This window comes from Pristiophorus japonicus, chromosome 3, assembly GCF_044704955.1.
Source record: "Pristiophorus japonicus isolate sPriJap1 chromosome 3, sPriJap1.hap1, whole genome shotgun sequence".
NCBI lineage: Eukaryota > Metazoa > Chordata > Chondrichthyes > Pristiophoridae > Pristiophorus > Pristiophorus japonicus.
In genome coordinates this window covers 265,861,878-265,874,782 of record NC_091979.1, presented here as the reverse complement: position 1 = coordinate 265,874,782, position 12,905 = coordinate 265,861,878, and the positions used below count along the sequence as shown (strand labels likewise).

The window sequence follows — 12,905 nt, the reverse complement described above, 5'->3', positions numbered from 1 at the left end:
AAGCTCTCCCTTTTCATGCACAGATCTTTTTCTTCCCTAAGACTCATCACTAGAAGATTCATTCATTCCAGAACAAGCCACAATAAATGTATATCTGTTTGGTATATTATTCTTTCATGGCTAACAAGGCAGTTGGTTGTTTTAAGTCCCCACCTGAGCTAATTTTAGAAAATAAATGTCAAGGAGCACTCGAGAGTCCATGATCGCTGCTGGAAAGGCACAACAGGTCAAAGTCTCCTGTTGCATGACTCTGAATGAAAGTGCATGGAAAGTTTCTATTGGAGATTTTCCATATGCTCCCAACACATACCGTTCTGATAAAGGAGTGCATTCATGCACGACTGTCAGGAACAACTTCAAAGCTGTGAGTCCCAGGTGACAGTGCTAATGTAGTCAGCATTTGAGCGATCAGTTTATATGAATAAAGTATATTTTGAAATTTAAAAAAAAATCAATTTAAAATACTGATGAAATGAATATTTCCATACTTGGCAAAGTATTGTCGTCACAAAAAGGCTTTTGTTATAAACTTGCTGCCCTCCAAAACAAATACAGATTGGCGAGGCATTGTGAACTCAAGGAAATTAAGAGTCTGTACGTCACACTGACTACAGATTGCAACAAGTAAATGAACGGTCTTTATTCTTAAGTACAACTTGTCAGAGATTGCTTGAAGCATTGTGGCTGAGCTTTGAAGGAATGCTTTCTATGAATGGGTCTACGGTCCCTTGTGATATAAGCTAACAAAAGGCATGCTGCGACTTATTCAATGGGATTTTTGTTTTTAAATAATGGAAGTATCCAACATTCATTATGCCAGATCAAAGATTCTACCATCTCTCTAATCACAGTAGAAAGATACGATTTTTAGTGTTGTCCTATGATCAGCCATGATCTTATTGAATGGCGGAGCAGGCTCGAGGAGCCGAATAGCCTAATCCTGCTCCTAATTCTTATGTTCTTTAGAGATTCAATGGTTGAGTTGCCGATATTTTAGATTAAAACGATTGCAACTCACCCATCAGTATGTGATAATACAGGATGCCACATTATCTCCCCTTAATGAAAACAAGGATTTCTCGGTCTGATGGTACAAACTTGAGCATCCAATGTACATACATCATTACCCTATACTAGCAAATTACAATGTACAAAGGTGTCACTGTCACACCAATGGGAAAGAAGCAATTGAAAGAATAATTGTAGCAACTTTTAGTACTTTTCTCGTCTGTTACTATTCATTTGATTTTCTGAGTGCTCAGCTGATTGTTGCCAAGGGGTCAGTGACATTCTTGGAGAAGTAAATGATGAGTAGCCTTTCTATATAAGGATGCGGAGGCTTTACTACTTATTTACCAAGGTCAGATAATTGCTCACAATGTTTTTTTTTAAATGAGAAAAGACCCTGAAGCAGATTGTCAAGGCATTGCAACAAGATGATATTTTTAAATGCAAATCAGCAAATCTCACTGAAAATATGTCAGAGTACATTAATGCACCGTGCCCCCTCCCATTATCAGATTAGCTGAGATGCAACTTGTCAAATTTCACTTGGTAACTTCCCTTAGAAATTCAACGGTTAAGTTTGGAGTTACCTGTATCTTGGATAAAAAATTGTAGCTCACCCATCAGTCATTCAGGTCTGTTACTATAAGTTTAAGCGTACATTTAAACTCCAATGTGCTGGAAGATGGTTCCTGCTTTGCAGTGACATAGAAGCAATGGTATAATTCTGAGTGGGATCAGGGAGAACCCTGGAGTAAGTAGGCACTTTTACACTACTTGAGTTTGACACTTGTAAGTATAACACCAGTCTGATGTCAAACAGGCTTAGAGCAGCTTCAGGAGGTCCCCGAACTCAATGTTTCGAGAGTGCAAGCTCTCCCACCTGCGCTCTCAGTAGTTAAATTCAACAGCTGCGAGCAGAGTTCGGTGTGTGCAAAAAAAGGCAAAGCGTGGCTGAGTTCTCTCCTTGCTGCAGGAATTCAAATTGGAGCCAGGCAGTTTAAAGACATTGCCAGGCTGGAACATGGACTGCAGTTACTCGTCTCCGATGTGGAGCTTCAGTATACCACTGATACAATAGAAGCCGGCATGGACTGATTGGGCCGAATGGCCTGTATCTGTGCCATGTCTATGTAAAATGTACTCTCATTTTATTAAAACCCGCTGTTGAAAATAAGTTGGTTTTACAGTTATTATTTATGACTTGCAAATGTTTTCGCATCAGTGCATCACATCACATAGCTCGGTTAGTGTGGATAATGCATTAATTGACAAGTGACATACAGTTATGGACGAGCTTCAGAATATCTTCCCAGGTTCAGCTAGCTTTACTGTATTTTTCTTTGGGTGGGGGGGGGAAAGAGAAAGGCTTTGAAAAAATAATACTCCATGGATGTTTAGCCATGCAGTTTTCTTTTGGTTGGGATGGATTGTCATATGCCTTTACGTTTGATTGGTTGTTCTGATGTGACCAGTGTACTGGATCCGGTTGTCAGTTGTTGAGGCGCAGGAATGGAGACCAAACCTTGAAAGAGAATCCTCCTCTTTAAGTACATGATCCTTTCAGACAGATATTTGCAATGTGTATCAGCTCACAATAATTGGGCTTGGATGAGATGCATTGCAAGGCTGCAGTGAAGAGAAAAGAAAGTTTGGAGAGTTTTTTTACGATTACTACGATGAGCTGGATGATAACTGCAGGGGAATTTGTAAGTCGCAGTATACAACCCTCCAAACTTGCAGACCGGTCCAGATCAGAGGTCTTGGTTAAAGTGCATGGTAAGGCAAGTGTGAGATGATGAAAGATTGACACACTTTTCTGGTTTCATTTTTATCCCACTGCAGAGACTGGATGCATGTGCTTGAGTCAACCACTTGTGGCAGCAGGTCAAGAAGGCATGTTTTCTTCCATCTTTGGGTAGCTGTAGTCTTAACAGGGCAATTCCAGTTTTAAAACTGCTTCAATTAAATCTGTTTATCCTGACAGATAGTTTGAACGATCCTGGCAGGGTCAATGAACAATGTTCATTTTTGAGGACACTGATGCTCCTGAGTAGTGCCTCTGAGGGAAGAGCTGCATTCTGAACAAAGCTGAGCAAAAGCAAGGAATGAAATGGTCTCGTCATTCACCGCCTCTGGTGAGATTCTCCAACAAATACTGGAGATGCACAGAAGCACTATCTGCATCTTGAAAAGAGAAACAGGCAGGCCAGTGTTTCAGATACAAACCCTTTATGAAAGGTTAACATTTGAGGTGGACAAACATTAACCTAACTTCTCTTTTCAGGACCTGCTGCATATTTCCAGCAAGTTATGGCTTTGGCATATGTTGGACTCTATTGGTGGACAATGGGATGTTAATTCAACAAGTTGTTTTCCAGCATTCATAGTCGTCCCCACTTTGGCTTGTATAACTATCACATTCCAAATGACCAGAATTTTTTTTTATTTTAAAAGAAGCAAAATTATTTTCTTTAATTGGACACAAAGCATCGCAGTGCAGCTTAGAAGAAGCAAGCAGTTCCAAGCTATAGGTTTTGTGCGATTTAAAACTTGTAAATCTCCTCTCACCTGTAAACAATGTTTTCCTTATGGAGATCTCCCAGGCCACAACAGATCTCGGCTGCGTAAAATACTGCCCGATCTTCTTCAAACCCTGGATTTCCCATGTTATAGATGTGGAACTTCAAGTCACCCCCATTCATTAAGGTCAGAACTAAACACAGTGCGTCCTTTGTTTCATAAGAATAAGCTAAATTAACCTATAAACACAGCAAACAGCTAAACAGTTAATTAAACAATACCCATATGAGTAGTCGTTACAAAGCAACATCTAATTAAGGGAATGCAGATGGCATCATAAACAGACAGTAAAAGCTTGAGCAGTTTATGGGTAGAATCTTAATTCCAAGGTATTATTACACTCATTAATATTCATGAAAAATATGGATAGTTTTAAGTCATTAAGGGACAGGATTTCTCCTAGTCTTAGCAAAATGTCCGGGCGCGTACAAAACATCAACTTTTAAGTGAAACTGTTCCTATGAGAGCTTCATTTCCCATGTTTGACAGTCTTGACTTTTTTTGCCGACTGAGAAAGTTTTCTTTGGCTATGGATGTATCAGGAATTGAATGTTGTTTATACTATTCTCGTCTTTTTATTCATAAATATAAAAAATAAATTCTCTCCGCAGTAAAAGTGAGAGCTCATTGAGGTGACTCCGCCTTCTCTATAGGGAGACAACCAATCTTCACTAGATGCCACCCTTCAATGGCATGACTATTGTAATGAAGAAAGAACTCCCCCAGTGAGCAATCAAAACAAGCAGCGTCTTACCACTCTGTAATATACCATGACATCAGCCACGCATGCTTAATGAAAAATTCCAGGAAGATTCACAAAAATTATATTCATAAGTCATCTCTTATGCTAGATGTTTCGAAGATTGAGAGGTGATCTCATTGATACAAGCATTCTTACAGAGCTTGACAGGGTAGATGCAGGGAGGATGTTTCCCCTGGCTGGGGAGTTTAGAACCAGGGGTCACCGTCTCAGAATAAGGAATCGGCCATATAAGACTAAGATGAGAAGAAATTTACTTGGAGTGTGGTGAATCTTTGGAATTCTCTACCCTAGAGGGCTGTGGAGGCTCAGTTGTTGAGTATATTCAAGATGGAGATCGATAGATTTTGGAATATTAAGGGAATCAAGGGATATTGGGACAGTGCATGAAAGTGGAGTTGAGGTGGATCAGCCATGATCTTATTGAATGGCGGAGCAGGCTCGAGGGGCTAAATGGCCTACTCCTGCTCCTATTTCTTATGTTCTTATAAGCAGATCATATGCAGTACCAAAGTATTTTGTTACTTTCCATTTTACTCTTCCAACAGCGATACTGTGCATGTTAGTGTTTGTAATCATTCTTCAATGTCTGCACTCAATTTGAAAGCAACAGCACAGGGCAACAGAATCCTGAATGAAGAGCCCAGCATTGCCAAAACTAAATAATATTGGGAAACAAAATGAAGAGATGGCTTGAAAGTACATGCTACATTAAACAAACACATCTGGACTGACCTGTTAAATTTAGTAAACTTTTATTTTCCTCTTTTATCACCAATTTCCTCCCTTGCCCTCCTGAAAGCATCGGCTCCTTGTGGGTGTGTGGTCCCAAAGGTATCAGTTGCTCTCTGGTACCTGGCTCAAATGGCCATTTTGAGCTTTGTTGGTGATGGTTGCAAACAATTCAGCCATGAAGAGTGCCAGTGCTGAGTTTGACCCAACTTTCATCTGTTGTCAACACACAGTATTTCCAATAACGGTTGTAGTGCGGTGATCAGGAGTGGGAACCTCGGTCAATTGTCCCTCTGTAACTGCAGATGCTGAAGATGACCTTAGCCACTCCACTGCTACCCTGGGTGAATGTTAACTCCGCACAGATGAAGTTCTCAGCTGTGATACTAGTTGTGTATTAATCAGCATCTACTTAAAGTGAGAAATTATACGGAGTGCAGTGCCTGTAAAATCTAAACCTTGTGCACTGTAAATAAATCTCAAGTGTTATTATGTTTATACAGATTTTATACATATTGGGATTAAATATTTGATCTGAGTGTAACAAATACAGCCAGAGGCTGAAATCTGGAAAAGCTTGCTCAAAATGTCCTCCAGGAAAAAGTATAGGTTAAACAATTTGTGGAATTCTCCCACGCCACTTTCTTAAAACAGTTCACAGATATATATAAATACTTTTAGAATCTAAAAGAAGAAAAACAGGTAGCATATTGCTAAATAGCAGAAGTAACCATGAGCTGATGGTTGATGAACCAAGGACTTTGCTCTTTCCTCAGTCACAGGATAATTAATTTATATGACTAAGGAAGTAACATGAAAATCCTCTGGAGACACGTTTTATTGTTTCTGAACTACATCAGGCGAAAAGATCATTAAATATCGTTCCAAAAATTTTGCAAAGATTCAAGATACTAATATAAGCTAGGCAAATTTCTCCAAACACAAATTCAGCACTATAATAATCATTTTTCAAGAATGCATTTTTTTTTTTAAATGATGAAGGGTTGCACCTGAAAAGTCAACCCATCATTTTGCTTTCAGTTACTCCAAGCTGCTCTGTGCTTCCAGCATTTTCTATTTTTATTTTGCGTTTCCTGCATATTAAAAAAATATATATATTCTATTGAGCTGACCAATTTGTTGATACTGTCTGTTTATGAATACGTAGTTAAGAGATACAGATCGTTCACTGCAGATACATCTTCAACAGTAAGGCAGAGGCAAATGAGAAGTGATTTAACCAGATTAATGGAAATCCAACAGTTCAAATGATAATGGTTGACATCTCAATACATGAACAGAATGCATGAATAGTTCCCAATACACTCTTTATTTAAAAAAAGAAACCCAATGATAATGAGTCAATTATTAAGCTAAAATCCAACAAAACATTATTAAAATGATAGACTGATACCTGCATCATTTATGTATTGCTGCTGTTGAAGAATAAAAATGTTCAGTTCTATTACAAAACACAATGGGTCAGAATTTGCGGTCGGAGGCGTACCTCCAGGGTAGGCCTCCGACCGAACCTATCTGTTGGCTCCCGGGCTTCGGAGACTCCGGGTCCTGGGCCTGCAGGCATACGCCTGCGTAAAGGCCCACGGATCCCAGGGACACAGGTGGTTCGGAAGCATCCCCAGGATCACATGGGCTCAGCCCTCCTATCAGAAAGGAAGATTTCGCATCATGCTTATGGGAATTGCTTTTACGAATGGAATCCCGATTAGCACATTAGGAATCCCCAAATAATTAAATAATTTACACAACTGGAATAAAAATAAATGTTCCCATTTTCAAAAAGTCCCTTTAGTGAAGAATTTACAATAAAAATTTAACTTTTTTGAAAACTAATTTTAAACATTTTAATCCGGGTTAAAATTTACATAAACAAATTTTAAATGTGCATGATTTTTTATTTTAAAATTTTTTATTCCAAGATTTATTTTATCCCTTATGCTGGTGAAAGCAGGCCCAACACCTGTTTTTTGCCAGGCATAAAGGTTTTGTGGGCATTTGCTGGGCAGTCGTTGGGCAAATAGCCTAACTCTGTGACAGCGAAAGTAATTTTGGTTCGGTTCAAATGGACTGTCAAGGTGAACCTTGACAGATCACAAGTTCCGGGTTTTCGCGCAAAATATGGGCCAATGTTGGACAAAATTATACAGCACTACAGGTTGAACCTCTCTTATCCAGCACCCTCGGGACCTGGCCTGTGCCGGATAAGGGATTTTGCCGGACAAGGGGTAGTCACGTAAAATTGGATGGTACAGGTACTGAGCAAGGGGATATCGTGGTTGGGGCTGGGAGTGCGGTAGAGAGATCATGGAGTGGGGGGTGGATCGCGGGGTCAGGCCAGCGATTGCGGGGGTCGGCAGTGATTGAAGGACTTCAATTTGTTCATGCCGGAGTTCTGCACATGCATAGAAACATATAAACTTGGAAAATAGGTGCAGGAGTAGGCCATTCGGCCCTTCGAGCCTGCACCACCATTCAATAAGATCATGGCTGATCATTCACCTCAGTATCCCTTTCCTGCTTTCTCTCCATACCCCTTGATCCCCTTATCTAACTTCCCCTTGAATATATCCCATGAACTGGCATCAACAACTCTCTGCGGTAGGGAATTCCACAGGTTAACAACTCTCTGAGTGAAGAAGTTTCTCCTCATCTCAGTCCTAAATGGCCTACCCCTTATCCTAAGACGATGTCCCCTGGTTCTGGACTTCCCCAACACCAGGAACATTCTTCCTGCATCTAACCTGTCCAGTCCCGTCAGAATTTTATATGTTTCTATGAGATTCCCTCTCATCCTTCTAAACTCCAGTGAATACAGGCCCAGTCGATCCAGTCTCTCCTCATATGTCAGTCCTGCCATCCCGGGAATCAGTCTGGTGAACCTTCGCTGCACTCCCTCAATAGCAAGAACGTCCTTCCTCGGATTAGGAGACCAAACTGAACACAATATTCCAGGTGAGGCCTCACTAAGGTCCTGTACAACTGCAGTAAGACCTCACTGCTCCTATACTCAAATCCCCTAGCTATGAAGGCCAACATACCATTTGCCTTCTTCACCGCCTGCTGAACCTGCATGCCAACTTTCAATGACTGATGTACCATGACACCCAGGTCTCGCTGCACCTCCCCTTTTCCTAATCCGCTGCCATTCAGATAATATTCTACCTTTGTGTTTTTGCCACCAAAGTGAATAACCTCACATTTATCCACATTATACTGCATCTGCCACGCGTGTGCCCACTCACCTAACCTGTCCAAGTCACCCTGCAGCCTTTTAGCGTCCTCCTCACAGCTCACACTGCCACCCAGCTTAGTGTCATCTGCAAACTGAAGATAATACACTCAATTCCCTCATCCAAATCATTAATGTACATTGTAAAGAGCTGGGGTCCCAGCACTGAGCCCTGCGGTATCTCACTAGTCACTGCCTGCCATTTTGAAAAGGACACGTTTATCCCGACTCTTTGCTTCCTGTCTGCCAACCAGTTCTCTACATTACCCCCAATACCATGTGCTTTAATTTTGCACACCAATCTCTTGTGTGAGACCTTGTCAAAAGCCTTTTGAAAGTCCAAATACACCACATCCACTGGTTCTCCCTTGTCCACTCTACAGTTACATCTTCAAAAAATTCTGGAAGATTTGTCAAGCAGGATTTCCCTTTCATAAATCCATGCTGACTTGGGCCGATCCCATCACTGCTTTCCAAATATGCTGCTATTTCATCTTTAATAATTGATTCCAACATTTTTCCCACTACTGATGTCAGGCTAACCGGTCTATAATTACCCGTTTTCTCTCTCCCTCCTTTTTTAAAAAGTGGTGTTACATTAGCTACCCTCCAGTCCATAGGAACCGATCCAGAGTCGATAGACTGTTGGAAAATGATCACCAATGTATCCACTATTTCTAGGGCTACTTCCTTAAGTACTCTGGGATGCAGACTATCAGGCCCCAGGGATTTATCGGCCTTCAATTCCATCAATTTCCCTAACACCATTTCCCGCCTAATAAGGATTTCCTTCAGTTCCTCCTTCTCACTAGACCCTCGGTCCCCGAGTATTTCCGGAAGGTTATTTGTGTCTTCCTTCGTGAAGACAGAACCAAAGTATTTGTTTAACTGCTCTGCCATTTCTTTGTTCCCCATTATAAATTCACCTGAATCTGACTGCAAGGGACCTACGTTTGTTTTCACTAATCTTTTTCTCTTCACATATCTATAGAAGCTTTTGCAGTCAGTTTTTTGTTCCCAGCAAGCTTCCTCTCATACTCTATTTTCCCCCTACTAATTAAACTCTTTGTCCTCCTCTGCTGTATTACAAAATTCTCCTAGTCCTCAGGTTTGCTGCTTTTTCTGGCCAATTTATATACCTCATCCTTGGATTTAACACTATTTTTAATTTCCCTTGTTAGCCACGGTTGAGCCACCTTCCCTGTTTTATTTTTACTCCAGACAGGGATGTACAATTGTTGAAGTTCATCCATGTGATCTTTAAATGTTTGCCATTGCCTATCCACCGTCAACCCTTTAAGTATCACTCACCAGTCTATTCTAGCCAATTCACGTCTCATACCATTGAAGTTACCTTTCCTTAAGTTCAGGACCCTAGTTTCTGAATTAACTGTGTTACTCTCCACCTTAATAAAGAATTCTACCATATTATGGTCAGTCTGCTCCAAGGGGCCTCACACAACAAGATTGCTAATTAGTCCTTTCTCATTACACATCACCCAGTCTAGGATGGCCAGCCCTCTAGTTGGTTCCTCGACATATTGGTCTAGAAAACCATCCCTAATACACTCCAGGAAATCGTCCTCCACCGTATTGCTACCAGTTTGGTTAGCCCAATCAATATGTAGATTAAAGTCGTCCATGATAACTGCTGTACCTTTATTGCACGCATCCCTAATTTCTTGTTTGATGCTGTCTCCAATCTCACTACTACTGTTAGGCGGTCTGTACACAACTCCCACTAGCGTTTTCTGCCCTTTGGTATTCCGTAGCTCCACCCATACCGATTCCACATCATCCAAGCTAATGTCCTTCCTTACTATTGCATTAATTTCCTCTTTAACCAGCAACGCCACCCTACTTCCTTTTCCTTTCTGTCTACCCTTCCTAAATGTTGAATTCCCAGCCTTGGTCACCCTGGAGCCATGTCTCCGTGATGCCAATTACATCATATCTGTTAACTGCTATCTGCGCAGTTAATTCATTCACCTTATTCCGAATACTCCTCGCATTGAGGCACAGAGCCTTCAGGCTTGTCTTTTTAACACACTTTGCCCCTTTAGAATTTTGCTGTAATTTGGCCCTTTTTGCTTTTTGCCTTGGGTTTCTCTGCCCTCCACTTTTACTTTTTTTCTTTCTATCACTTGCTTCTGTCCCCATTCTACTTCCCTCAGTCTCCCTGCATAGGTTCCCATCCCCCTGCCATATTAGTTTAACTCCTCCCCAACAGCACTAGCAAACACTCCCCCTAGGACATTGTTTCCGGTCCTGCCCAGATGCAGACAGTCTGGTTTGTACTGGTCCCACCTCCCCCAGAACCGGTTCCAATGTCCCAGGAATTTGAATCCCTCCCTTCTGCACCATTCCTCAAGGCACGTATTCATCTGAGCTATCCTGCGATTCCTACCCTGACTAGCACGTGGCACTGGTAGCAATCCTGAGATTACTACTTTTGAGGTCCTACTTTTTAATTTAGCTCCTAGCTCCTATGCGCCACCTGGTGGCCGGGAATGGTTCTGGACGAGGGGTAGTGCTGGATAAGGGAGTCCCGGGTAAGGGAGCTTCAACCTGTATTACACAAATATGAGGCACAAAAAGAGAACGATGCAATATAAAGTTCAACACTCAAATACACAGAAAGTGGCTTAGATTCTGGACACCATTCAAGGACAATTGTAGACATCATACGGCAATAAATCTCAAATACTTACTACAAATCTACTGTTAACTTTTTCTAAAATCTGTTTTTCATTTAAAGCCATAGCTTCTCCTTTTCTCTTTTTTATTCGTTTTTTCTCTAACTTCTTACAAGCATACATTTTTCCTGTGGCTCGCACTTGACAGGCACAGACCTACATTTGAAGAAAATGGAATAAATATTTCTGTAAATTTTTGCATGCATTTAGAACAGATATGGCACGTTAATGGTATTTAATCTATGTACCACTCTCCCTAGGTACTTTAATCATTGAGCATGTCATGTAATTATGAAATTACTTTTTATAATTTTGTCTCAGGTGCTGTAGCAGTTAAAGTACTGGTTAAAACATTTTAGATGAAATTATTTTTCAAACACCAATGTTGTTTCTAATAAATCACTTTTCTTATAGACAATTTACTTTAAAAATGCTGAAGAAAAACCTGAGCAGAAACTAATTGCCAGGATTGCTTACCTCACCAAAGCCACCTTTTCCTAGCACTCTATATTGCCTAAATGTGTTTTTTGTTACAGCTTGTCTGAAAGAAAAATACAACAACATTAGCAAGGAATGTATATCTTTCCTTTTCGGACTAACGGACAGAGAAAAGGTTTGGACATGGACAAGTTTTAACATTTAGTTCCCCCCCCCCACCCCCCATAAAGTTACTAGAAATACCCTATTCTGCCTCTCCTTAAATACTCCCAACAAATTTAGGGTTAAAGTACCTCCTATTCATTCCTTCCTCTTTCGGCTCTCATTTGTTTTCTAAAAGGATGAACTTATGCAATGTTATACTTAGCATGTTCATCTCAAGACAACATTATTTCGGTCATCCAACCGTTAATAAGAACTATGCCTCACAACTAACGTTATTGGCTGATGTGAATCCAGCCCTCTCAAACCAAGGTTAGCTATTTATCCCATCATTTACTGCCTTTATCAATTTGATTAAACAGATTACAGGGTTAGTAACAGAACATGTAATCTGTTCATAAAGGGACGATCAATCAGCTAGGCTGTTACATAGTTCTAAAACATTACACAAACACATTTCTGGACTCTTATAATATCCCAGTCACTCTTTACCTCCAATGTTTATACATTAAAATTAATGGAGAGAGGCATTGCTACCCACACCCCATCCGTCCCATTCAGAACATTACTGAAGCAGAAACAAATCACATCACACCAAGGGAATTCTAAACAAAACGCTGGCTATCAAGCTGCCTCTAAACAGCTGTTTTAAACAGAAAGCACAGTTAAAGGCTGATTGAGTCACATCTGTAAGTGCACAGTTATTTCCCTTTATAACATTTAGGATTACATGACAATTTGATAAATTACATTTCCCCTTGAAGTACTGGGGTATAAGAGAGTTTATTTCACCTGGCTTTAGTATATACACTGCCAAAGTAAGCACTTTTCATCTGGTTTGATGTTGAACTGTGATGTTTAAAGCTTTAGAACTGGCTCGGATTGTTCTCCCACTGCCGTGCTGTCACAACTTCGTGTGCTTATAAAGCACACTCTCACTGTACTTCAAAGTGATTCAGTGTATGTGAGTAAGGAGGCACAACACAATGCAAGGTCTTCAGCTGATCGCAAATAAGAAGTGGAGGACTAGAAATGCTCAATAATCTAGGAGCATGGTTGGGTAGAAGTCAAAAGCCAAACACTTCACCATTTGGAGGGAGGGAAACTCAAAAGAGCAAAATTCCTTGAGGAATTCTCACACACCTTCTGATCATCAGCTGCAGAACAGCTCTGGCACACACCCAACAGCAGCTTGTCTCTTGGGTGAAAAATTATATACAGCCTGGGGTAAGGGGTAAAGAGAATAAAATTACTTGAAAAAAGTGGGCATCAAAAATGA

At 40.6% G+C, this 12,905-nt stretch overlaps 1 protein-coding gene across 2 annotated transcripts in view; it reads right to left on the bottom strand.

The window, feature by feature from the left end:
* LOC139260266 (G protein-coupled receptor kinase 5-like) overlaps positions 1–12,905 on the bottom strand; it is a 274,219-nt gene that overhangs the window by 29,165 nt on the left and 232,149 nt on the right. For both annotated transcript variants that reach the window (XM_070876656.1, XM_070876657.1), the window contains 3 exons: positions 11,504–11,567; positions 11,042–11,182; positions 3,577–3,767 (listed from right to left, as the gene is read on the bottom strand). In XM_070876656.1, coding sequence (XP_070732757.1) covers positions 3,577–3,767; positions 11,042–11,182; positions 11,504–11,567 — 396 coding nt within the window. The remainder of the gene's footprint in view (positions 1–3,576; positions 3,768–11,041; positions 11,183–11,503; positions 11,568–12,905) is intronic.